The 27,828-nt window shown below is 43.5% G+C and overlaps 1 protein-coding gene across 1 annotated transcript; it reads right to left on the bottom strand.

The window, feature by feature from the left end:
- Positions 1 to 1,598: 1,598 nt before the first annotated feature.
- LOC308605915 (uncharacterized protein) lies at positions 1,599 to 26,494 on the bottom strand. The gene is made up of 6 exons (XM_081216254.1): positions 26,290 to 26,494; positions 22,004 to 22,192; positions 20,767 to 20,893; positions 20,397 to 20,489; positions 13,878 to 13,973; positions 1,599 to 7,450 (listed from the first exon to the last, which is right to left on the bottom strand). Exons 2-6 carry the CDS (start codon positions 22,016 to 22,018, stop codon positions 5,544 to 5,546), a joined length of 2,238 nt encoding a protein of 745 aa, XP_081072380.1. The 5' UTR covers positions 22,019 to 22,192; positions 26,290 to 26,494; the 3' UTR covers positions 1,599 to 5,543.
- Between the last annotated feature and the right edge of the window lie 1,334 nt (positions 26,495 to 27,828).

The following is a 27,828-nucleotide window of genomic DNA, read 5'->3' as shown; positions in this document are numbered from 1 at the left end:
GTTGGGTCTTCACTGGTGTGTGTGGGCTTTCTCTAGTTACGGCGAGCGGGGGCTACTCTTGGTTGCGGGGGGCAGGCTTCTCATTGCGGTGGCTTCTCTTATTGCAGAGCACAGGCTCTAGGCACGCGGGCTTCAGTAGTTACAGCACACTGACTCAGTAGTTGCGGCACACAGGCTTTTTTAGTAGTTGTGGCACGTGGGCTCAGTAGTTGTGGCTCATGAGCTCAGTAGTTGTGGCTCACAGGCTCTAGAGCGCAGGCTCAGTAGTTGTGGTGCACGGGCTTAGTTGCTTTGTGGCATGTGGGGTCTTCCTGGACCAGGGATTGAACCCATGTCCCCTGCATTGGCAGGCGGATTCCCAACCACTGCACCACCAGGGAAGTCCCAGGTATTTTGTATATTGACCTACTTTTCCTCACTAAACAGAGGTTAGGCATTTTGGAAATGACACCTCTGAATTGAAGTCCCATTCTAATAACATCATATCTAGGGGTATAGAATATCAAAGTGACAAAATTGTTCTACGGGTGAAGGTAATATTTGCCAGTTATCTCCACTGAAAATAGCAAAACAATTTCTAACCAAAAAGAACCATCATATGGAGCTAATATCAACAGATTTCAAGACTTATAGACCTTTAATAGTATTGGTGAAAAGACAAACACATAGATCAATGGAACAGAACAGAGATCCCAGAAAAAGACCCACCTAAGTCAAGTATATTCAAGTGTTTGACAGAGGTACAAAGGTTATTCAAAGGAGAAAGATAGACTTTTCAGGGACTTCCCTGGTGGTCCAGTGCTTAAGAACCCGCCTTCCAATGCAGCAGACACAGGTTTGATCCCTGGTTGGGGAACTAAGATACCACATGCCGCGGGGCAACTAAGCCCACATGCCTCAACTAGAGAGCCGGCATGCTTCAAACTACAGAGCCCATGCCCCGCAATGAAAAGCCCACGCGCCACAACTAAGACCTGACTCAGCCAAAAATAAATTTAAAAATAAAATAGACTTTTCAGCAAATGATGCTGGAACACTTAGTGGTCCACTGGCAAAAAAAAATAATAATAATAAGGATCTCAAAAGAATCTCAATGCTTTCATCCCGTAAGTCCTATACTGGTAAAGGACTGATACCCAGAACACAGAAAGAATTCTTTAAAGTCAGCAATAAGGGACTTCCCTGGTGGCGCAGTGGTTAAGCATCCGCCTGCCAATGCAGGGACACGGGTTTGAGCCCTGGTCCAGGAAGATCCCACATGCCGCGGAGTAACTAAGTCCATGCGCCACAACTACCGAGCCTGTGCTCTAGAGACCACGAGCCACAACTCCTGAGCCCACGAGCCACGACTCCTGAAGTCCGCACGCCTAGAGCCTGTGCCCCACAACAAAAAAAGCCACTGCGGTGAGAAGCCCACGCACCGCAACAAAGAGTAGCCCCTGCTCGTCTCAACTAGAGAAAGCCTGCGCGCAGCAACAAAGACCCAACCCAGCCAAAAATAAATTCAAAATAAATAAATAAATTTATTTTTAAAAAAGTCAACAATAAGAAACCCCAATTTTAAAAATGGGCAAAGACTTTGAACAGACACTTGATCAAAGATAACAGATGGCAAACAAGCATATGAAAAAATGGTCTACATCATTTGTTATTAGGGAGATGCAAATTAAAACAGCTATATGATACAAGTACCCAACTATCAGACTTGCTGAAATTCAAAAAACTGAAAATATGAAATACTGGTTATAAGATGAAATAACGTGAACTTTTATTATTTGCAAGACACAATGCAAAAAATACAGCCTAGAAGATAGGGAGATTCTTGAATGTATGTTTATACAGATGATCCCAAGTTTTAGAACGGTAGTCTGAAAGAAATATTTTTTCAATGAAATGGCTCTCATTGAGGAGTAGAATTTAGGAAAATGGTTGTTCTTACTTGTGTCAAAGAAATCTGAAAGGATATATCCAAGAGTAAATTTTGCAGTAAAATGAATATCCTGTCTTTATTCCTATACACACCACTTGACCACGGTGCATTATTCTGATTTTTGTGGGGACAATGAGAGGAGTGTATATAGGAGACAAATTTTTAATAGGAACCTTGGGGAAGGATCCAAAGGTTGAGCCTCTAAACACCCACTAGCCTGGGACTATGGGTTTCAAAACTTCCCGACTCCTATGCTCTCAAACACAGACAAACTCTGTACTCCCTAAACAACACTGACCTCAAATTCAATCTGAAATTTACCAGACACTCTTGCCCATTGACACTCCTCCCCCAATTCCAGGCTTCTCCAGATCATGAGCTGGATATTAAATCGCTAACCTAGGGGAGAAGCAGTGCTCATTGGTTTCACACCTTCCATCCAGTTTTCAATTACCGAGTCTTGCAGACCTAACATATAGACCCTAAACCCTGACCAATAGGACCTTCAATCATTAAACGCTTCAGATTAAGCCTTAATTTAAGGCTCCATCACTAACGCCCAGATTCCTCAGTGACTCAACCCAAGTACACCCCAAACACAGTCATTGACACGCATTCCCTCTTCACCGACCCCAAAGGCCCCTCACTGGGGATCCTCGCCCAGAATCAGGCTCAGCATATCTTGAGCCTCTGAAGACTACTCTGGAAGCTGCCAAAGGCTGAACCCGATCCAAAACCACTTCTGATTGTGATGTGTTCTCCCTGCAGTGCTTCTGTAGCTATTGCTAGGGAAGCCGAGCGCCTGGGAGGAGTGTGTCTGGCGAGGGCTCTGGGTTAGCTTCAGAAGTCCGAGTTCTCGCCGTGCACAGGTCCTATGACATCGCATGGCTCCATGACCTCACAGAGGTTTTGGCATTTAGGATGGGAGCAGCTTTAATGGCTGCTATCACTTTGCTGGGTGGGAAGACACAGAAATGTCTTATGGGCACCCCACTGCCTTCCTGTCTTTGCAAGAGATGGGAACAGGCATAGAGCTAAATTAAATTTCCAGAGGCCGGCACCTATCCAAGGCCAACGTGGTATGAGATGCATTTTAGTCATCAGTTTGGGCAAAACCAGAAAACTGATGGTGCCCTTGAACCCTTAGGCAGGAATACCTTGGGTACGGGCAGTTGCATGAACTCTGATATTCTTGTGGCAGAAAGGATGTGCAGAGCGCTTCTGGGTGGGTCCAAGGTTGAATTCACCGGAGGTCTACAGTGGAAAAATCCATAGTTGTATTTCTTTTACTCATGCCACTGCCACACGTGCCACACTTCTGACACGTCTGTCACCAACTATCGGGGGTGGGGCGTTTAACCACACCAAGCAATTCTTCACTACACCAACCGGGTCCTTAAGTGTAACTCAGTTCTAACACTGTCTACTCGGAGATAGTGTCAGATCCCACAGGTTAAGGGCTCAGGCCCATAAGACTGCTTCCACCTCACTTCAGATGCCAATCACACGGAGCAGGTGCCCAAGTTACCTACAACTTGTCTGACTTGGCTACAAACTGGAGAGTCCCAAAACCTCTTCTTTGGGTTCAATTAGTTTTGCTAAATGGCTCACAGAACTCAGGAAAACACTTGCGTTTATCAGTTTATTAAAGGATACGATAAAGGATACAGATGAACAGCCAAATGAAGACAAAAATAGGGCGAGGTGTGGGAGGGCCCCAAGCACAGGAGCTTCTGTCCCTGTGCTGTGGTGTGTTACTCTCCCCATACCTGAATGTGTTCACCCCATGTAGAAGCTCTCCAAAATACCTACTACTGGGATTTTATGGAGACTTACTTACATAGGCATGATTAAATAGTAACTCCATTTCTAGCCCCTCTCCCTTCTATGGAAGATGGGGAGTGGGCTGAAAATGCCAAGCTTCTAATCATGGCTGGGTCTCTCTGGTGACCAACCCCCATCCAGGAACCCACCCAGAATCACATCAATAGAGTAAGAGATGCTCCACACGCTCTTATCATGTAGAAATTTACAAGGGTTTCAGAAGCTCTGTGCCAGAAACCAGGGGCAGAGACCAATATGTCTATTTTCTACAATTTCACAAGGTCAAACAGTCAACCTCAAAAGGATACATCCTAAATGATTCTTTTTTTTTTTTTTTTTTTGCAGTACGCGGGCCTCTCACAGTTGTGGCCTCTCCCATTGCGGAGCACAGGCTCTAGACGCGCAGGCTCAGCGGCCATGGCTCACGGGCCCAGCCGCTCTGCGGCATGTGGAATCTTCCCGGACTGGGGCACAAACCCGTGTCCCCTGCGTCAGCAGGCGGACTCTCAATCACTGTGCCACCAGGGAAGCCCTATTCTTCTAATATTCTATAAATGACAAAATTATGGATACAAAAAGATCTGTGATGCCAAGGGTTAGTGTCGGGGAAAGGATGTGACTATGAGGACGTGGCATGAGGGAGTTTGTGTTGACAAAGCATTCTGAATTTTTACTGGGGTGTTGGTTACAGGAACCTACATATGTGGTGACGTTTCTTAAGGCGATATATAAAAACCAAACAAAAACTACTACATGTTAAAACTGGTGCAATCGAAATAAACCCTGTAGTTAACAGCACTGTAACAATTTCACTTTCCTCTATTTGACCTTATATAACCACACGGTGAACTGTGTGGTTATTATAAGATTTTACCTTTGGGAGTAGTGGGCTGAAGGGCATTTAGGAAATCTCTGGAATATTTGTTTTTGTGTTTCTAAACTTACTTCAAAATTAAAAGTTATAAAAACATCACATTTATATTAATTTTATAAACCCCCTGATGGTACTTACAAACTTGGTTAAACACATCCAAATCTGTTGTTATACTTATGAAAGTAAATTTTAATTTTGAAGTACTTCAAATCTTCTGAAATTACAAACTTGGAACCAAAGAAATGCAAAAGTTAAATAATGAAAATTCAATCCATGTTGAGAGTAACTGCCCCTATGTAAAATTTATAAGATCAATGACAAGGCAACTAGAAATGTGGCTGAAGGTATCCTTCAGTTGCTTGTGAGGTGTAGTATCCCTTAAGTTAAAACTTGTAACAGAATGCTCTCATTCATCATTTCCCCAAGGCTTCTTTCCTTCCTTAAGTTGTCTGATATTTTGTTAACGTCCACCATATAGAATGTGTTTCTGCACGGATTTCCTGGCAAATGATGAAGCAATATTTACTACTGCAAACCCTGCCATATTCATTGCCACAGGAAAGTATTTCTCTAGTGATAACTGACATCTGTTGAGGTATTACTTCTGGGCAAAGGCTTTCCCACAATTATACTTCTACCAATTAGAAATATTCATTCATTCATGATCTATGATGATCACATATGATAGGGTTTATTTCCACCGAAGGCTTTCCTAGTCTTTCACACTCATAGGCTTTATCTCAGTATATACTTTTTAGACATAGAATGTCCTAAAATATTTTCACCAAGGCTGATTGTATCTGAGTAGTTTTGTAAATTTTTTCATCAATATAAAATATGAGGTAATTGATCACTAAAGATAATACCACATTCTTTGCATTGTGATTCTTCTCTGCATACTATTATCTTGAGGGTCTACAACCGGCAGCAGGCTTCCCCAAAGTGACTACCTGTGAAATCTCTTATGTTTATCAAGGATTGACAAGTGGGCAAAAGCTTTCCCACACTCACTGCATCCATACGGCCTCTCTCCTGTATATTTTCTTTGGTGAACACTGAGCCCTGACTTTGTGGTGAAGGTTTTCCCACATTCACTGCATTCATATGGCTTCTCTCCTGTGTGAATTCTCTGATGGGTAATGAGATCATTTTTGCACAAAGAGAATTTTCTACATTCAGTACATGCAAAGAAGTCTTTCCTGAGTGAAATCTCTCATGCTGTATGAGGCATGTCTTCTTCTTAAAGGCTTTACCACACTCGTTGCATTTGTACGGTTTCTCTCCAGTGTGAGTTTGCTGATGTGTACCAAGAGTACTCTTCACAGTGAAGCCCTTGCCACATTCACTGCATATATATGGTTTCTCTCCAGTATGAGTTCGCAGATGTGCGATGAGCTTCCTTTTCGCGGATAAGCCTTTGCCACATTCGTTGCATACATAGGGTTTCTCTCCTGTGTGAGTTCGCTGATGTACAATGAGATTGCCCTTCTGAATGAAGCCTTTTCCACAATCACTGCATATATAGGGTTTATCTCCTGTGTGTGTTCGCTGATGTCCAATCAGCCGGGCCTTGGCTGGAAAGCCTTTTCCGCATTCACTGCACACATAGGGTTTCTCTCCGGTATGAGTTCGCTCATGTACAATCAGTTGGCTCTTCACAGTGAAGCCTTTCCCACAGTCACTGCATATAAATGGTTTCTCTGCAATATGAGTTCGCTGATGTACAACGAGATCACCCTTCATGGTGAAGCCTTTTCCGCATACACTACATACATAGGGTTTCTCTCCTGTATGAGTTCGCTGATGTCTGATGAGAGGGTTCTTCAAGGTGAAGCCTTTTCCACAATCATTGCATGTATAGGGTTTCTCTCCAGTATGAGTTCGCTGATGTGGAATAAGACTCTTCTTCAAGGTGAAACTTTTCCCACATTCACTGCATACAAAGGGTTTCTCACCAGTATGAGTTCGATGGTGTGCAATAAGACGCCTCTTCTCGATGAAGCCTTTTCCACATTCACTGCATATGTAAGGTTTCTCTCCTGTATGAGTTTTCTGATGTGTAGTGAGACTGAACTTTGTAGAGAAGGCTTTTCCACACAGACTGCATCCATGGGGCTTCTCCCCTGTATGAGTTCGCTGATGATAAATGAGCAGACACTTTGTGGTGAATGCTTTCCCACATTCACTACATGTGTAAGGTTTCTCTCCCATATGACTTTTCTGATGTTTATTGAACTGTGATTTCTTGAAGAAGGTTTTATCACATTCAGTGCACTCATAATGTTTCAGTCCCATATGAGTTCTCTGATGTTCAGTGAGCCTGGATTTTCTGGAGTAGGCTTTCCCACACACACTGCATCCATGAGGTTTTTCTCTAGTATGAACTCTCTGATGATCAAAGAGCTGAGACATCTTGAAGAAGGCTTTCCCACACTCACTGCATACATGGGCTTTCTCTATGTTGTGAGTTCTCTGTTGCTTAGTGGACAGGGAGTTATTGCTGATGGGTTTTGCACTTACAGGAAATTTAATTTCAGTAAAAGATTGCTCGTGGTTAGCATGGAGAAGGGATTTCCCATCTCCATTAAACTCAGCAGAGTTCTTTAAGTTACAGCTTCTCTTCTGGTTTTCAAAACTTATATTTGATTTTAAAGGTTTTTCAGTTAAGTCAAACATATCACAATTTTGCTTTAACAGGAAATGACTTTCGCTCTGATTAACAACATTTGCAAATGTATTATGTTCGCAGCATTGTTCCACATTATTTTGAATGCTGTGATTTGGCAAGTGATGCTGCAGAAGGTCATCAACTTTCCTGATTTCTAGGAAAGAAGAGAACAAGGAATCATTCCACAATCTCTCATAATCTTAATTTGGAAGAAAACTGTTTCAAAAAATGCCTTCAGGGGCTTCCCCGGTGGCGCAGTGGTAGAGAGTCTGCCTGCCGATGCAAGGGACATGGGTTCATGCCCCAGTCCGGGAGGATCCCACATGCCGTGGAGCAGCTAGGCCCGTGAGCCATGGCTGCTGAGCCTGTGCGTCTGGAGCCTGTGCTCCGCAACAGGAGAGGCCACAACAGTGAGAGGCCCATGTACTGCAAAAAAAAAAAAAAAAAAAAAAAAAAGCCTTCATGTGAAGTAACTATTTAGTGACAATTCTATGTGTGGTATAAAAAGAAATATATTTGGTCTTCCTCCACAGAGCTCCTAAAGCCTTGTAATTTCCTAAGTGATTAGGATGCTAATGAGGTGACTTAGCATAGAGTTCCTACATAACCTCAGGATGGTACTGGCCACCAGAAAGACTAAGTGATTAGAAGGTTGGAACTTTGAGCTCCACCCACCGGCCTCTGGGAAAGGAGAGAGGGCCTAGATATTAAAGCTCTATGAGAACTCTTAACAAAATTTGCTTAACCTTTGGATGGGTGAACACATCCATGTGCCAGGAGGGTGGTGCACCCCAGTTCTGGGGACAGAAGCTCCCGCATTCAGGAATCCTTCAGACCTTGCCTTCTTGTACCTCTTCATTTTGGTTCTTATACCTCTTCACTTGGTTATAAACATAAGTAAATGTTTCTCAGTTCTCAGAGCCACCCTTGGAAGTTAATTGAACCCAAGAAGCGGGTCATGGGAACCTCCAACTTACAGCCAGTTGGTCAGAAGCACAGGTAGTAATCTGGACTTGCAATTGACATCTGACATGGGGACAGCCATGTGAGACTGAACACTTTACTTGTAGAATCTGACACTATTTCCACATAGATAGTATCAGAAATGAGTCAAAATTTAGGACATCCCTTAGAGGAAAACATAGGCAGAACACTCTATGACATAAATCACAGCAAGATCCTTTTGGACCCACCTCCTAGAGAAATGGAAATAAAAACAAAAATAAACAAATGGGACCTAGTGAAACTTCAAAGCTTTTGCACAGCAAAGGAAATCATAAACAAGACCAAAAGACAACCCTCAGAATGGGAGAAAATATTTGCAAATGAAGCAACTGACAAAGGACTAATCTCCAAAATTTATAAGCAGCTCATGCAGCTCAATAGCAAAAAAACAAACAACCCAATCCAAAAATGGGCAGAAGACTTAAATAGGCATTTCTCCAAAGAAGATATACAGACTGCCAACAAACACATGAAAGAATGCTCAACATCATTAATCATTAGAGAAATGCAAATCAAAACTACAATGAGATATCATCTCACACCAGTCAGAATGGCCATCATCAAGAAATCTAGAAACAATAAATGCTGGAGAGGGTGTGGAGAAAAGGGAACACTCTTGCACTGCTGGTGGGAATGTGAATTGGTACAGCCACTATGGAGGACAGTATGGAGGTTCCTTAAAAAACTAAAAATAGAACTACCATATGACCCAGCAATCCCACTACTAGGCATATACCCTGAGAAAACCATAATTCAAAAAGACGCATGTACCAAAATGTTCATAGCAGCTCTATTCACAATAGCCCGGAGCTGGAAACAACCTAAGTGTCCATCATCGGATGAATGGATAAAGAAGATGTGGCACATATATACAGTGGAATATTACTCAGCCATAAAAAGAAACGAAACTGAGCTATTTGTAATGAGGTGGATAGACCTAGAGTCTGTCATACAGAGTGAAGTAAGTCAGAAAGAGAAAGACAAATACCGTATGCTAACAAATATATATGGAATTTAAGAAAAAAAATGTCATGAAGAACCTAGGGGTAAAACAGGAATAAAGACACAGACCTACTTGAAAATGGACTTGAGGATATGGGGAGGGGGAAGGGTAAGCTGTGACAAAGCGAAAGAGAGGCATGGACATATACACAGTACCAAGCGTAAGGTAGATAGATAGTGGGAAGCAGCCGCATAGCACAGGGAGATCGGCTCGGTGCTTTGTGACCGCCTGGAGGGGTGGGATGGGAGGGTGGGAGGGAGGGAGATGCAGGAGGGAAGGGATGTGGGAACAGATGTATATGTATGACTGATTCACTTTGTTATAAAGCAGAAACTAATTTAAAAAAATAAATAATTAAAAAAAAATTTAGGACACCCAGGTTTAATTCTATGTACAGACCACTGAAGCAAAGGAATAAAGAAGGCAATTGCAGTCTGTGAATCATGGTTAAAGGAGCAATGAATATGTAAGAGGTGGAGGAAATCAGGATATGTTCAAAGAAAAGACAAGGTTCACTGATGGAGTTAATGGGAGAAGCACGGAAGAGGTTAAGACTCAAGGATTATTCCAAGAATTATGTGGTTTCAGTCACTGGGTAGGTGGAATGCCTCTTAATAACGTGAGGAATATCACTGAAGTCCAGAATGAGAGGAAAATCTAGCACGCATTGTGAAACAAAGTTTAAGATGACTATTACAGGGACTTCCCCGGTGGTGCAGTGGTTAAGAATCCATCTGCCAATGCAGGGAACATGGGTTCAAGTCCTGGTCCGGGAAGATCCCAATGCCACAGAGCAACTAAGCCCGTGTGCCATAACTACTGAAGCGTGCGCCTAGAGTCTGTGCTCCGCAACAAGAGAGGCCCGTGCACTGCAGCCAAGAGTGGACTCCGTTTGCTGCAACTACAGAAAGCCCACACGCAGCAACGAAGACCCAACGCAGCCAAAAATAAATTAATTAATTTAAAAAAAAAGATGACTATTACATACCCGAGTACTATACAAACATGAACAGGTTGAATATATAAATCTTTAAAAAGGTTTTATCTGAAAATAGCAATGTGGATATCATCAACATAGATTATTCAAAGATAGAGAACTGGAGGAGACTGTGTTTAGAAACATGTAGAATAAAGGTGAAGGCACAGGGCCAAGGCTTTAGCCATTCCAACATGTAGAGTCTGGAGTTCAATTAAGCCCACCTAAGAGAACCAAACATTGAGTATTGTGATCACAGGTCCCCTGAAGATCCAGGTACATAGAACAAAATACAATGATGAGAGAGAAGTGGATCCTCAGCATCTGATTTCAAGGTAAGTGTGACAGACTATTGAAAGACTGGTTATCATAGTCTAACCTCTTGCCATCCTTCTTCATTCTGTAGACCACCATTCACCTAACTCTACCAAAGCACTAATTTGAATTTTTTAGAATTTCTCTTATTGAAGTGTGGCTGATTTAAAATATTGTGTTAGTTTCTGGTGTACAGCAAAGTCATTCATATATACATACATAAATATATATATTTATATTCTTATCCGTTATGGTTTACTACAGGATACTGAATATAATTCCCTGTGCTATACAATAGTACTGTATTGTTTATTCAATTCTATATAAGATAGTTTGCATCTGCTAATCCCAACTAACGTCAAATTTAGAAGAAAGCTTCTGTAACCAAGATTCCAACTAATAGTCTAGCTGGAACATACCCTATGTTCCTATGTAAAAAGGGAACGTTGGTATGCAGTTACTCCATCCCTGCATCTTGCAAAGAAAGGAGGGGCCATGACTGATGACTGGAAGATAACCTCTGAGTCCCTGATATCCTGCCTGGTAAGAGTGTCTTTTTAGACATGAGGTCTGAAGCCATACCATACAGTTTATACTAACAATGTGATTTGTGGTAGATGCCCGTTTTTTGTATGCCTGAGGCTTTGGAAAACACTAACATTCTGATTCTGGGGTCTAGAGGCACCAGGCTTGGGTGAGCTTCCCTGCTTGGAAACACTTCACACATGTTGTCAAACATTCAAACATCAGTGCTGGGAAAATTCAGCACTGTTCACGTGACTCCACCGGTAGAGGACAACCGGGAACCTTGTGTGCAGCCTCTCCTGGAGTCTTTCCCATGCACATTTGACCTTTGATGAATTTAATCTGTATTATTTTATTGTCACACATTGTAACCAAGAGTATTAAAGTACATTCCCCTCCCCAATAATGTCTACCTTCTATAAAGTAGGCAAAGTGATCCACTTTAAAAATTGTATAATGCCACTGCTCTACTCAAAATCCCGTTTTCTCAACTTATTCAGAAAAGATTCAAGGTCTTGAATGCCCTTGATAGGCAGTTTGTGACCTATGTACCAAAACCCCCAGCCACTACCCTGTTACCCTTAACTCCAGTCATTTTCCCTCTTGCTCACTCCCTTCTACCCATGTAAGTTTCCCCGAAGTTCCTCAAACACATTCCAGATTCAGGTCTTTCAACTTCCCACTGTCTCACATTTGGAAAACTCCTCACCCAGGAAGATTATTCATATCCCTCATCTGTATGCTCAAAGGCACCTTATCAGAGAGCCACTCCCATTCCAAAAGGGCAGTTCCAAGCCCCAACACCCACTCTTCCATTAGCTGCTTTAATTTTCCTTACAGCAATTTTTACACTAAGATATGTTAGTTACGCATTTGTTTATTATTCATTATAGAGTATTTCAATTGAGAATGTACTCCGTGTGAAGGGACAAGATATATATATTATTCCTGTTTTGTATTGCTATTAGCTTCAAAACTATTATGCTATTAGGCTCTCGAAATGCAAGTTTTAAAGGAGTAAAGCTAACACGTCAATTGCAGAAGGCAATCAATATGTATGGAACATATTAAGAATACTTAGGGGACTTCCCTGGTGGTCCAGTCATAAAGAATCCACCTTCCAATACAGGGGACACGGGTTTGATCCACGGTCGTGGAACTAAGATCCCACATGCAACTAAGCCCACGCGCCACAACTACTGAGCTCAAGCGCCACAACTAGAGAGCGCACGTGCCACAAACTACAGAGCCCACACGCTCTGGAGCCCATGTGCCACAACCAGAGAGGAGAAAACCCGCACGCCACAACTAGAGAGAAGCCATGTGCCGCAATGAAAGATCCACATGCCTTAAGGAAAATCCTGCATGCTGCAGCTACAAACCAACACAACCAAAAAAAAAAAAAAAAAAAAGAAGAGGACAAAAACTCTTTACTCTTTATAATCAAGATGATATCATATCACGGGATCATTGAAAGAGAAAGTGTAATCACATATGGCAGGAAACAGGGTTAACTGGGACTAAGTGTCATCAGAATATGACGGGAAATTAATCAATTGTATTTCTACATTGTAGCAACGAATAATCTAAAAATGCAATCAAGAAACAATTCTGTTTACTATAATATATAAAAGAATACCAATTTATTTAGGAATAAATTTAAGAATGGAAATACAAAACTTATATTCTGAAAGTTAAAAAAACATTTTGGAAGACATTAAAGGCCTAATTAGATTTTAAAAGATTCAATGATCATGGAACAGAAGGCTAAATATGGTTAAGATGGAATGACTCCCCAAATTGACATACAGTTCAATATAATCCCTATCAAAATTCCAGGCAAATTGTTTTTTCTGCAGAATTTCACAAGCTGATTCTAAAATTCAGATGGAAATTCAGAGGCTCCACAATACTCAAAATAGACTTGAAAATGTTGGAGGATTTACATTTTCCAATTTCAAAGCTTACCGCAAAGCTATAATAATAAAGGCTACTAGAAGGATATATACATATAAAATACTCCAAAACTGATGGTGGTGATGGTTGCACAACTATGTGAATATAATAAAACACCACTGAATTATATAACTTAAATGGATAAATTGTTTGATATTTTATGAATTAAATCTAAATAAAACTGTTAAAAAATATAAACCGAGAACAGAAGTTTTAGGAAAATAAATACAATGATAACATCTAAGAACTACAGGAGAATCTGAATTAGCAAAACTATGAAGGAAGTTATTTGAAGCAGACAGAAGTTATGACATAGTTCTAACATGTAGCACGGTGAAAACATCTTTTCTAGCATCCAAGGTGGGGCTGGATGTTATGGTGGGAAATCATTATTTCCTAGCTGCGCAGGAAGAAGGTACAGTATTAAGAAGAGTAACGAATTCAAAGTTCGCTCTTTTCCAGAGGCCTGGAAAGTGGAATTTCACAGCAAGACAAGTGGTAACACAGAGACCCTGTGATGGTGAATGAGGAAGAGGAAGATTTGAAAATCCTAGGAAGAGGAAAACTATGCAAACAAAAACTAGATGCATGTGAAATAAACAGGGATCAGATCTCAAAAGAGAACAAAGCAATATATTTTCCTCTTAACTTCTACAAGGAAAAAGGGTTCTTACACTGGAAGAGAGGTACATGGTAGGGCTGCTTATGTTTCCTCAGACACTATCACACCTCTGACGCCTTCTCTCCTGACCAGAGTACGACTTCCCTGGCTGCCCACCTTGCTGGGTCTCACCCACTCACCTGGACAGATTCGACCGTGGCTGTCATCTTCTACTGGCCACAGTTGTTCTCCTCGTTCTAACCTGGAGACAGCATCTGGTTTGCTGGCTTGATACCCTGTTCATGAAAAATGATAGAAGACTTAGACATATCGAACTGGGATGGGATACAGCAGGAAGGGATAATGGTACATGGAGGGAATAAACAGGTTTCACATCTGTAACCTCAAGGCTTTTCTCTCAGGAGAGGGGCTATTATACCCTCTAGTCTGGGGCCAGAGAAGGATCTGAGATTCGACCATTGCAGAGGAATGCAGTTAGTCTGAAGAGTTAAGAGGCTGAGAATGGAACGGCCACTGACGGGCACCCTCTGAGGGACCCAGGGGAGCCGTCCTCATCCACAGACACCAAGTTGCTATAGTTCTCCAGCATCACATCCCGGTACAGGTCCTTCTGATCAGGGTCCAGGAGCTGCCACTCCTCCCATGTGAACTTCATAGCCACGTCGTTGTGTCAGGGATTCCTGTCATAACATGGTCTTATTTAGCTAAGTGATGTTCTTTGGGTAATATGGAAAAATGTAAAGGAAATTATCCTGCTCACTTTTGCCATATGGGAAATTAGTGGGTTTTTTTCCTTCACACGGTGTGATAGAGTAAGAATCCTAGTAAAATATTACATTACTGTGCAGTCTTCCATTCATTCAACTGAAGTTGAAAATTCAAAGAAGGTTTGGTAATGTACCGTTAATTCCTCTAGCTGATGTAAGAACATGTGCAATCTCTATAAATGTGAGCATTTGTAAAGGAAAAACCCAGTTTCGTCTCCTTCCTGTGTAGTGAAAAACCCAGTTCTTCTCCACTGTGTGCTTCGTCCCTGCGACTCTCCTTTATTACCCACACAGAACACTTCGTTTCTGTCCCTTCTGGTCACCAAATGTGTGGAGACTTTCCCCCCAGAACAAACAATTCTCTGCCCTACCAGCTGGGTATCCTATAACTTAAATGAATTCTGACACTATCTACCAGAGATAGCGTCAGATCCCACAGGTTATGGGCTCAGTCCCGTAAGACTTCACGACCTCCACTTCAGACACCAATCACAAATCCAGGTTGTCACCTGTGCTTCTGACCAGCCAGCTATAGATCAGAGGTTCCAATAACCCCCTCCTCGGGTTCAATTCACTTGCTAGAGGGGCTCACAGAACTCTGGAGAACACTTATGTTTACCACTTTATTAAAGGCTATGATAAAGGATACAGGTGACTATCTAGATGGAAGAGATATGTAGGGAAGGATATGTGGGAAGGGGTGCCGTGCTTCCACACCATCTTAGGGCACGTCCACGTGTTCACCAACCCAGAAGTTCTCTGAACATCACAGTTTGGGGATTTCATGGAGTCTTCATCATGTAAGCATGATCAATCATTAACTCCATTTTCAACCCTTCCCCCTTCTCAAGAGAACAGGGGGTGGGGATAAAAAGGACAAGCTTCTCATCATGGCTTGGTCATTCTGGCGACCAGCCCTCATCCAGGAGCCCACTCAGAGTCACCTTGGTAGAACAAAGTCACTCCTGTCACCCAGGAAATGACAAGAGTTTCATGAGCCCTGTGTCAGGAACAGAGGTCAAAGACCAATATTAGAACAAGAGATGTTCCTAGCGTTCTAATCACTTAGGGAATCACAAGGGTTTGAGGAGCTCTGTGCCAGGAACAGGGGGCAGAGACCAATACATATTTTCTATGACCTCATAAGCCTCTATTTACTAATACTGAACTCTGTGATTCTCTTAAGTATATGAATAATACAGATTCCTAAATTCACCAGTAGCAGTTGAGCCAATACCAAAACCAGTAATGAAGAGATTCCAGATGCCAGAATCACAAGACAATACATGCTAATTTCAGTAGTTAATATACTAAATGAAACAAAAGAAACTGTATAAAACATGTATAGAGCACAATAGGTTATTAGATGATCAAATCTATAAAGAAATTATTCTTTAAAGCATATGGACACAGACTGATGCATATGCATGTGTGTAGATTAGGCAGGATTAATATCATATTAGATAAAATGAAGAAACAGCTGTAGGAAACATGTTTTTACATTTAGGAGAAGGACAGTTAAGGACTGCAGTTAAGGACCTCACTCACCACATCACCTCTATGGAGAACCATCAAAGTCCTATGTGAACTTGAGACCCATATGCCATGAAACATTAACATCCCTTGAGGAACTGGTCTGCTTTTGTAATAGGGAAGAACAAATCTGACTCCATATCAGATCTGTTCCTTTTACTTTAACCTCACTTTAACCTTTGTGCTCTGTTGCCTGTACTTAGTCATGCTGGCTCTGTACATTTTGTAAAAGAATGCTGCCTATAGCTTGAAATATACAAGAACATCCGTGACCTGACCTGAACAGAGAATAACATTTGTCTTGTTGAAGGTTTACAAAAATATGGTGACCTGACCATGACCTGACCTACATGACAGCTGCAAGAACAAAGAATCCAACACCACCAAGAAGTGTGCAACAACTAACCACGTCCCTCCCTCACCCTGCCTTTAAAAGGGCTTTGCTGAAAGCCTTCAAGGAGTTCCAGACTTCTTAAGGCATAAGCCAACTGACTCCTGGCACCGTCCGGCAATAAACCCTTCTCTGCTCCCAACTCCGACGTTTCAGTATTTGACCTCACTGTGCTTCAGGCACACGGTCTTGCGTTCAGTAACAACCTTACCAACAATCTTCATCCATTTTTTCCTCTCCCAGCCTGTATTTACGTAATATCAAATCTCACTTGCCCTCTACAAGCAGCATATCCAGAACCTCACCAACACTGAACCCTCCACACATGCTGCAGCCAACCATTTTCACAGTCACGTTTTTTGCAATAGCCTCCTACGAGGCTTTCCTGTTTGCCGCCCTGCCCACTACTGTCTGCTTTCTACACAGAAGCCAAAAGGATTCCTTGAAAAATGTAAATTATTTCATGTCATTCCAGTCCTCAAGAACTCCTCGTGTTTTCTTTTTTTCATTAATCAATTAATTTATTTATTTTTGGCTGCGTTGGGTCTTTGTTGCTGCGCGCAGCTCTTCTCTAGTTGTGGCGAGCGGGGGCTACTCTTCCTTGCGGTGCGTGGGCTTCTCACTAAGGTGGCTTCTCTTGTGGAGCACGGGCTCTAGGTGTGTGGGCGTCAGGAGTTGTGGCTTGCGGGCTCTAGAGCGCAGGCTCAGTGGTTGTGGCGCACGGGTTTAGCTGCTCCGTGGCATGTGGGATCTTCCTGGACCAGAGCTCGAACCTGTGTCCCCTGCGTTGGCAGGCGGATTCTTAACCACTGTAGCACCAGGGAAGTCCTCTCCTCGTGTTTTCTCATCTTATTAGGGAGTAAAATCACGCTTCCTTGACATGGAATACGTGACCAATCTTACCCCCGCCCCCCCTGCTACCGCCTCTTTGGCCTTAAACCCATCACTTTCCAGAAAGCACTCTGCTCTGTCCACACAGGCTCCTTAATGTTTCTCAAACTCATTTGCGGCTCAGCCTTTTAAACCCGCTAGCCTCTCTACTTGGAAAACTCCTAACCCGGCAGGCTACTAACTTCCCACATTTCTTGGCTCAGAGGCACCTTACCTGAGAGGTGTTCCCAGCCTAAAGAGGAGCCCCAGCACCTACCCCTCTGTTATGCTGACTAAAGTTTTGTTTCTTTAAGTTTTACTGAAGTATAGTTGATATACAATGTTGTGCTTATTTCTTCTGTATAGCAAAGTGATTCAGATATACGTATATATGCTTATTCATGTTCTTTCGCATTATGGTTTATCACAGATATTGAATACAGTTCTCTGTGCTACACAGTAGGACCTTGCTGTTTACCCATTTCACATGTAATAGCTTACATATGCTAACCCCAGCCTCCCATTCCATCCCTCCCCCACCGCTCCTCCCCCTTGGCAACCACAAGTCTGTTCTCTATGTCTGTGAGTCGGTTTCTGCTTTGTAGATATGCTGATTTGTGTCGTATTTTAGATTTCACCTATAAGTGATATCCTATGGTATTTGTCTTTCTCTTTGACTTACTTTGCTTAGTATGATAATCTCTAGGTCCATCCACGTTGCTGCAAATAGCATTATTTCATTCTTCTTTTGTGGCCAAGTAGTATTCCACTGTGTATATGTACCACATCTTGTTTATTCATTCGTCTCTCAATGGACATTTAGCTAGCTATTGTGAACAGTGCTGCTATGAACATAGGAGTGCATGTATCTTTTTGAATTATAGTTTGGTCTGGATATATGCTCAGGAGTGGGATTGCTGTATCATATGGTGACTCTGTTTTTAGTTTTTTGAAGAACCTCCATACTGTTTTCCATAGTGGCTGCACCAATTTACACTCCCACCAACAGTGTAGAAGGGTTCCCTTTTCTCCACACCTTCTCCAGCGTTTGTTATTTGTAGACTTTTTTTCTTTTTTTTCTTTGGCCACCCCACAAGGCTTGTGAGATCTTAGTTCCCTGACCACGGATTGAACCCGGGGCCTTGGCGGTGAGAGCACAGAGTCCTAATCACTGGACCGCCAGGGAATTCCCTGTAGACATTTTTTTTTTCTTTTTTTTAATATGCGGTATGCGGGCCTCTCACTGTTGTGGCCTCTCCCATTGCGGAGCACAGGCTCCGGATGCGCAGGCTCAGCGGCCATGGCTCACGGGCCCAGCCGCTCCGCAGCATGTGGGATCTTCCCAGACCGGGGCACGAACCCGTGTCCCCTGCATCGGCAGGCAGACTCTCAACCACTGCGCCACCAGGGAAGCCCCCCTGTAGACTTTTTCATGATGGCCATTCTGACCGGTGTGAAGTGGTACCTAACTGTAGTTCTGATTTGCATTTCTCTAATAATTTATGTTACTTAATCTTTATCACAGCACTTTTCACCCCCTAGATATATTATCTGTTTATTTTTATTTTTTTTTATCCTACACCACCAGCCCCCAAAACACTTGATTAATTTCTTGGCTCCTTTCTCATAGACTAAAAACTTGTGATCTATATGTATACTTTTTTCCACTGGTCTTATCTTCCAGCATACAACAGGCTATCAAAAAAATGTAGAGGAGAGCTTCCCTGGTGGCGCAGTGGTTGAGAGTCCGCCTGCCGATGCAGGGGACACGGGTTCGTGCCCTGGTCCGGGAGGATCCCGCATGCCGCGGAGCGGCTGGGCCCGTGAGCCATGGCCGCTGAGCCTGCGCGTCCGGAGCCTGTGCTCCGCAGCGGGAGAGGCCACAACAGTGAGAGGCCCGTGTACCGAAAAAAAAAAATGTAGAGGAATGAATCAAAATATGAATCAAAATATCAATCACATGTATGGAACACATTAGGGAGAATTTAAGAAAGAGGGTGGAAATCTATCTCTTTGTGAGCGTGATGATGTCATATCATGGAGATCATGGACAGAGGAAGAACTTTAACTGCCAAGTAATTTGATTAGCTGGGATAAATGTCATCAGAATATAATGGAAAGAAAAATGAAAATTTTAGGGAAATGAAGACGGTAAGGTCTTCAATCAATGAGAAGAAAGTTCAAAACTAATAAATACACAAAGGAATTAGTTTGAAGTAAGGAAGAGTTATGATCAGGTTGAGACTGGAACTGAGAACGTAGGATGTTAAGATAACGTTTCTAGTTAAAAATTCATCATAAACAGCAGACGCATTTACATAAGAGAGCTCTGCAGATGGGGAACATATGAGGTAATACCTGAATGGCCAGGATGGAGGATGCATAAGAGTAAGGGAGAATGTAAACTCAGAGTGGTTTTCTGGGAGGGAAGATGATCCTGGGTCCTGGCAGTTATTGAGAACTCAGGAGAGCTGCCATCAAGATGAGTAAGTTATATAGGTCTCAAGTCTGTGGTGGATCACACTGGGGAGAGATCAATTTGGGGGTCTTCTCCAGTGACCCTAAGGAGCTTAGCTTATTACAATGAAGAAAACTTTGAAGGTTAGAAGATCATCTGAGAAAATGGAAAACAAAATCTTTGGAGAACCTCAGAGCAGGAATAAGGTACAGCGAAGACCAGTTTACTTTTGGGGCCGGCAGCCAACATGGGGTGAATGTGACAAAGGAAATCAACATTACCAGTGGGAAAGAAAGGTGCAGCATCTAGAACACAGTGAGGAATTCAAATTTTTCTCTTTGGAGACAGGCCTTTGAAGATGGAATTTCATAGCAAAGGAGGTGGAAGTGTATGAAGAAGAAGGAAAAGATATGAGAATCCTAGGGAAAAGAAAACTATGCAAACAAAAATCAAGATGGGGTAAAATAAAGAAAAAACAGATCCCGGAAAAGACAGAGTCTTCCCTAAGAAGGGATATATTTTTCTCTAAACTGCTACAAAGAAAAAGAGGTCTGACATCGGGAGAGAGATGCACGGAGGCACTGCTTACCCAGCATCTAACCCCCTCGCAGCTGTGACTCTTCTCTGACCAACTACAGTGTGATTTCCACGCCTGTCACCTTGTTGGTCTCTCACTCACCTGAATGGGTTCGACAGTGGATTTCATCTTCCATCGTCCATGGTTCTCCTTGATCCAACTTAGAGAGTATGTCTGGCTTTCTGGCTTGATAACCTATTCACCAGAAATGATAGAATATTTAGACCCAGTGAATTGGGCTTGGGGTCTGTGAAGACAGAACACTACAGCTGAGGACAAAACAATTTCACGACCTACAGAGTAAATGCTGTTCTCTCAGGAGAAGGGAGAATACCCACTTCTCATGGGCCAGAGAGGGGACTGAAAATCTACCGCTTCAGAGCATCACAGACACTCCAGAGCTTTCAGAAGCCGAGAAAGGAAATACCACTGACTGGGGACCCTCTGAAGGGCACAGGGGAGCCGTCCTCACCCACAGACAGCAGGTTGCTATAGTTCTCCAGCATCACCTCTTGGTACAGGCCCTTCTGAGGAGGGGCCAGGAGTTGCCACTCCTCCCACGTGAAGTCCACAGTCACATCATCAAACGTCAGGGTTTCCTATAGTAACAGTGGTGTTTAGTGATGTCCTTTTGATGATACGGAAGAAATGTTAAAAGTTTTTCTTCTCATTTCTACTTTATAGGCTGGATCTATATATCTAGGGGGTTGTCTTTGTTGTTGTTTATTGATTGATTGATTGGCTGCGTTGGGTCTTCACTGCTGTGCACGGGCTTCCTATAGTTGCGGCGAGCAGGGGTTATTGTTCATTGCGGTGCGCGGGGTTCTCATTGCGGTGGCCTCTCCTGTTGCAGAGCATGGGCTCCAGGCACACGGGTCTCAGCAGTTCTGTCACGCGGGCTCAGTAGCTGTGGCGCATGGGCTTAGATGCTCCGCGGCATGTGGGATCTTCCCAGACCAGGGAATGAACCCGTGTCCCCTGCATTGGCAGGTGGATTCTTAACCACTGCGCCACCAGGGAAGCCCCGGGTTGTTTGTTTTTAATGCACAGGGAATAAGCAAAAGCCTAATAAAATACAAGGATCCAACTAAATATAACTGTGCAGTCAGTCATCCATCCATTTATCATTAGACGTTCTGTAATGTATAAAAGTTAAACCTTCTTGTTAACCTAGAAACACCACATTCATATATATATATGACTAACACATAAGTGAATGGAATTGGGATGACTAAATCTTTACAGCCAGGCAATCAGAATCTTCTGGGAAGTGACCCAAGAAGCCAGAATTATAAGAAACTAAATGTTTAATAAGCATGTTTAAAGTGTATGAAGAAGAAACTTATTTTTTGATATGTGTACTTTGTTATGATTTCATCCTTTAAATATATCCTTAAGTCAGTTGTGTAATGAACAAAAATAAAAGCAATATAAGAAAAAAGGTAGATTAAGAATCCAGATATGAACATGGAAACCAAGAGTCAGACATTCTGCAAAGCCTGAGGAAACAGTCCTCATAGAACTGCCCTCGCTTCAGACACCGGCTGCAATTTCTGGGGTCCCCTGGATCACCCTCACTTCAGAAGCAGGCTACAAAGACATCCAGGGTCCCCAAGACACCCTTAGATGCAATAATTAGCTAGAATGACTCAGACAACTAACAAACCCATTCGGGAACAAAGAAAAGAATAAAACAAACCAGAAGTCACCTGGGCCTGGATCATTTTCTTCTGTTTTCTGAAAACAGCTGGCAACAAGGAGGCTCTGTCACTGTGTCTTCTGGATCTGCTCTAAATTCCGTTCTGTCTTCAATCAAGCACGTCCCCAGTAATGCTGAGACCAAATCCTGTAACTTCTTCCTCCTTCTACTGATTCTTTTGCTCCTAGAGAGTCAGGACCTGTGGGTTGAGGAGAAAATTCAAGCTGAGGGTACATTTCCTCTGGACCCAGATGCTTACGCTGCTGCTGGGCGCTCACCTTAACCCAATGCCCACAGCATTGCTGAGTGTCCCTTTTTTACCCCAGACGACTTTTTTCCTCTGGCCAAAAAGGCTAAGATTCTGACTGTGGTGGGGGTATTCCTTTATTCCGTTAAGTTGAAGTGGGGTGACTGTCAAAGGAGATAAGGGGGACTTCCCTGGTGGCGCAGTGGTTAAGAATCCACCTGCCAATGCAAGGGACATGGGTTCAAGCCCTGGTCCAGGAAGATCCCACATGCCACAGAGCAACTAAGCCCGTGCACCACAACTACTGAGCCTGCGCTCTAGAGCCTGCGAGCCACAACTACTGAGCCCACGTGCCACAACTACTGAAGCCTGCACACCTAGACCCCGTGCTCCGCAACAAGGGAAGCCACCGCAATGAGAAGCCTGTGCACCTCAACGAAGAGTAGCCCCCGCTCACTGCAGTTAGAGAATGCCCACGTGCAGCAATGAAGACCCAATACAGCCAAAATTAATTAATTAATTTAAAAAAATAGCCTAAGATTAAAAAAAAAAAAGGAGATGAGGGAAACGAGATCTATCCCAGCAGCAGGCCTCAGGAGCAGGAGACTCTCAGGCAGCTCAATTATACAAAAGGGACTGTATGGGAGGAGAGGCGCTGGGCACTGCTTTCCTTTAAACCGTGTGCGCTCAGGAACCTCCTCAAGCGTTTTTATACACCCTGTGAGTACACACACTCCAGTTTGAAAACCAATGTACTGGGCAAACCAGAAGCATTCTCTGATTAAGCAATGATGATAATACCTTAGGCGGTTTAAGATACATTTTTTAAAAGTACACAATATTGTAAATAAATTGGAAAGTGGTAAATTAAGTTGAGATGCTCTAAGACACTCGTATTGTTAGAGAAGAGTGTAAAAGTACTAACATAAGAATTTGACAAAGAAAGCTTCCATGCTGTATGTAATCTCTAGTGTCATGATGAAAACTAACAATTGTCTTAAAGTATATAATTTCCATCCTAACAGAAGGGGGAAACAGAATAAGAAGAAATTCATTCAAAACATGGCAAAAAAGAGAGTAAGGAATAGAGAACAAGTGGGGCAAATACCGTGCACTTATATGACTGTTTTAAAACAAAACGCTAAGAATTATATTAAGTATATTAAATCAACTATACTCAATAAAAAAATTTTTTTAATGAATTATATTCAGGATAAACAGAACAAAGATTCCAGTTAATTACATCAAATACAAATGCCTCGAAACTGTCAGACTGGATTAAAATTTAAAACCCAGGACTTCGCCGGCAGTCCAGTGGTTAAGACTCCACACTTCCAATACAGGGGGCCTGGGTTTGATCCCTGGTCGGGGAACTAAGATCCCACATGCTGTCCAGTGTGGCCAAAAAAATAATAATAATAAAATAAAATAAAACCCAAGAACATGCTACTCTAGGTGACATGCCTGAAACGTAGTGATATGGAAAGCTGGAGAATAAAAGGTTAGAAAAAGATAAACCATGGAAAGAGTAACCACAGATAATCTATATTCTCTGACAAAATGCACCAGAAAGCCCAAAAATTACTACAGAGAAAGACAAACAAAGCTTACTAGTAAGAGGTTCCATTCACCACATTTTAAGAAATTTGCCGTTTCTAGGTACCTAACAATATAGCCTTGAAACATATACAGCAAGGGAATTCCCTGGAAGTCCAGTGGTTAGGACTCCAGGCTCCCACTGCAGGGGGCACAGGATCAATCCCTGGTGGGGAAACTAAGTTTTCTGCACGCCATGCGGTGGCAGCCAAAAAAATTTTTTTTCTAATTAAAAAAAAGGAATGAATTATGAACATTAGAAACTGGACAGAAAATTAAGGTTATATTCAGACAATATCATCCTTGACATGGAAAGAGAGATTCAAAGAATTATAATACTTATTTAAAATTTTTCCCGGGCTTCCCTGGTGGCGCGGTGGTTGAGAGTCCGCCTGTCGATGCAGAGGAAGCGGGTTCGTGCCCCGGTCTGGGAGGATCCCACATGCCGCGGAGCGGCTGGGCCCGTGAGCCATGGCCGCTGGGCCTGTGCGTCCAGAGCCTGTGCTCCGCAACGGGAGAGGCCACAACAGTGAGAGGCCCACATACCGCAAAAAAAAAAAAAAATTTTCCCTCAGAAACCCACAAGCAGATTTTCACATATATTGCTGGCTAGAACTGCACCACGTACCTAAGCTTATTTCGTACTAATTCAATCACTGGCAACGGGAACTGGAACCACCAGGATTAACTAAGACCAAGCAGTATTGGGATATGGGTCACCCTGGCAGAAGGATGGATAACTAAACAAAACGGCGATTCTGTTAGCAGAGAAGAAAGTGTGAACGCATGTCAGACAAAAAAGCAAGTGTCCGCTGCCGCTGGTGAGAGCAAGCGTTGACAAACATCTTCTGCAAAGGTGAGACAGGCTGGGACCTGGAACCCTTTGCTGCAGTGCTTGCATGTGGACACACCTCTCCTCAAGCAACAAAATACAAAGAAACTATAAGGGACTAAAAGTAACTTTGTGCATGCGCAGAGGGGGCAAATTCTGGACAACAAGATACAAAGAAATCAAGGAACCCAACCGCCACTTCTGAAGAGCCGAGAGCAAAAGCAGGGGATCCGGAGCGAAAGCAGGGTACTGCCACGCCCCTTGCACACAACACCACCTAAAGCGTGGGCAAACCATCTAAGCTGTCCCTCCGGCCCAACCCCTGGACATACCCCTACCCTCACCCCCTGTAAGGAACCAGATGTCCCCCCACCCAACCCCACCTCAGAGAGCGAACAAGCAAGGGAACCTCTTACTTGTTCTCGCTCCCCTCTGCTGCAGCAGGGCCCCAATAAAGCCTGGCCTGAATTTCTTATCTGGGCTTTGATCAATTTCTATGGACCAAGGAGGCCAAGAGCCCTGGTCGGTGACAAAGGGATAGATACTATACATTTCTGCCTTGAGGGTTAAGATCTGTCACAAGGACTTAATTTTGCCTTTGCAGTGCGAAAACAGCGATACGCGATACACAACACATAGACGAGGCTGGGTTAGTCCCTCGGTCTGCAGATAAAAGCCTAAAAAGCAGAAGGTTTAGAACTACACTACCGTCCCGGGCTGTACCACCTTCCTTCCCAGCGTACTAAGTTGGAATCTCAACGCAACCACCAGCCAGGCGTCCTAGGGGACCAGAGCCTCAGCCCTCACAAGACTCTCTGTACCACAGACACTGACTACACACTTCCTTATTAATCCGAAACCTGGGCCAGACACCCTCATATGATGACCAGCCAGCCAGGCCCCATCATCTCTGAGCGCCATATTAATTTCCGAATCTGAATCTCTTACCATCGTAAATACCACCTGCATCCTTTAGAAATAGAGTGAGCCGCAAAGACCCCCATATCAGGCCGGGCCGGTCACGATCGTTGATCTCTACAGATTTTTTTTTTTTTTTTTTTTTTTGCGGTACGCGGGCCTCTCACTGTTGTGGTCTCTCCCGTTGTGGAGCACAGGCTCCGGATGCGCAGGCTCAGCGGCCATGGCTCACAGGCCCAGCCGCTCCGCGGCATGTGGGACCTTCCCGGACCGGGGCACGAACCCGTGTCCCCTGCATCGGCAGGCGGACTCTCAACCACTGCGCCACCAGGGAAGCCCCAGATTTTTTTTTTTTTTGGTGGGGGTGGGGGGCGCGCCGCGTGGCTTGCGGGATCTTAGTTCCCTGACCAGGGAGTGAACCCGGGCTACTACAGTGAAAGCGCCGAATCCGCCAGGGAATTCCCTCTACAGATTCTTAATCGTTTTAACGAACAGCTCCCAAGGTACCCCAACGACAGGTACGCGCGGTACAAACGCTCCTGGTTCCTCTCAAATACCTCCACCTCAGTGCTTCCCACCAGACCCTCAATAATTCCGTTAAGTCCACACTACACCATTCCACTCTGTGGACGACACGTCCACAGGGACAAACCTCCTATGGGACAAAACCACAAAACTTGAAGGGACAAAGGCACACACTGACCCGATTTTCTCCAGTCCACAAGCAGAGCCTAAAACGTAACACTTCCACGAACCGCTTCTACTTCTGCCCCTGTCGCCCAGATTTTTCGTCGGTCTACGGTGGCCGAAGACGGTCTGAAGCGTTTGAAGAAACGCGGACTGGATTTCTGGTATTACCTTGAAAGGCAATATGTCCGCGCCCAGCTAGCCACGGCCCCACGAGGCGGCCATGTTGGGACACCTGACGTACAGAAGGCCAAGGGGCGGGTTTGGGGTCGGGAGCCCTGGATGGCCCGGGAGGTGAGAAGTCACTGAAATTATTTCATTACGTGTCACTTCAACTCTTCAGAAAATTAGCAGATTTTCAGAGACTCGAGGTTTGCGAGGCAAATATGGAGCTACCTAAACGGCGTTCGACGCACTGGGGAAACAAGTAACACTGCCGCGGCCTTTATTAAAAAAGGAGGGGGGGGGCCTCCCTGGTGGCGCAGTGGTTGAGAGTCCGCCTGCCGATGCAGGGGATACGGGTTCGTGCCCCGGTCCGGGAGGATCCCATATGCCGCGGAGCAGCTGGGCCCGTGAGCCATGGCCGCTGAGCCTGTGCATCCGGAGCCTGTGCTCCGCAACGGGAGAGGCCACAACAGTGAGAGGCCCACGTACCGCAAAAAAAAAAAAAAAAAAAAAAAAGGAGGGGGGGTGGGTTTCGAAAAGGACCAAGGGTTCAGGTGTCGGTATAGCAGCAGAGAACGAACTCCTGGAAAGAGAAACGGCAATACATCCGGTAATCGGACATCCCCCCAAAAAAACTTTGGAGGAACATTTCTTGCAGGAAGCGGCTTTTAAGGACAGAATAAGGTTTCGAGAAACTGGCACCGGCCATCACGTTCAAGAGGAAAAGAGCGGCAGGGATGAAGCCTAAGTTTTGATTGGGATTGGAGCCTCGGGGAAAGGCCACTTTAAAAATGAGGCCAGTAAAGGTCTGGAGCCAATGAGAAAGGCACAACCAGAATGGAGTCCAAAAGTATTAAGGTCAATATCTATTTGGTCAAGACACTAAGATAATTCCATGGGGTTAGCTGTTTCAGCAAATGATGCTGGAATAATTGTATACCTATTTGCAAAAACATAAATTAAGACCCATAATTCTAACCATATACAAAATTAACTCGAAATAGATCACAGACCTAAATTTAAGAGGTAGAAGTATGAAACTTAGAGAAGCGAAGAGAAGGCTAAGTTAGCCAAAGAGTTCTGTGACAAGACAAAGAATGAGCCATAAAAGGAAAAATAATAAATTGGACTTTATTAAAATTAAAAACTTTTGTATTTCTAAGCACAGCTTTAATAAAGTATTGAGTGGAGCCAGAGACTAGGAGAAAATATTGACACATTTAACATCTATTGATAAAGGACTTGTATTCAGAATATATCAAGAGTTCTCAAAACTTAATAACAAAACAACTATCCAGTTACTTCTTGCGGGTTATGAAAATTTCTAAATATTGCATCGTGGTGATAATGGCACAACTCTATGAACTTGCTAAATGTCATTGAGTTGTAC

This window comes from Mesoplodon bidens (genome assembly GCF_964165515.1).
Source record: "Mesoplodon bidens genome assembly, chromosome: 18".
NCBI lineage: Eukaryota > Metazoa > Chordata > Mammalia > Artiodactyla > Ziphiidae > Mesoplodon > Mesoplodon bidens.
This window is presented reverse-complemented; position numbering and strand designations above follow the sequence as displayed.

Excerpts from the sequence above, each read along its gene's own strand:
- LOC308605915 (XM_081216254.1), bottom strand. Across the intron at positions 13,974-20,396 it reads CCACTGTCGAACCCATTCAG|GGTATCAAGCCAGCAAACCA; the intron begins GTGAGTGAGAGA and ends TTTCATGAACAG. Across the intron at positions 7,451-13,877 it reads CCACGGTCGAATCTGTCCAG|AAATCAGGAAAGTTGATGAC; the intron begins GTGAGTGGGTGA and ends CTTCTTTCCTAG.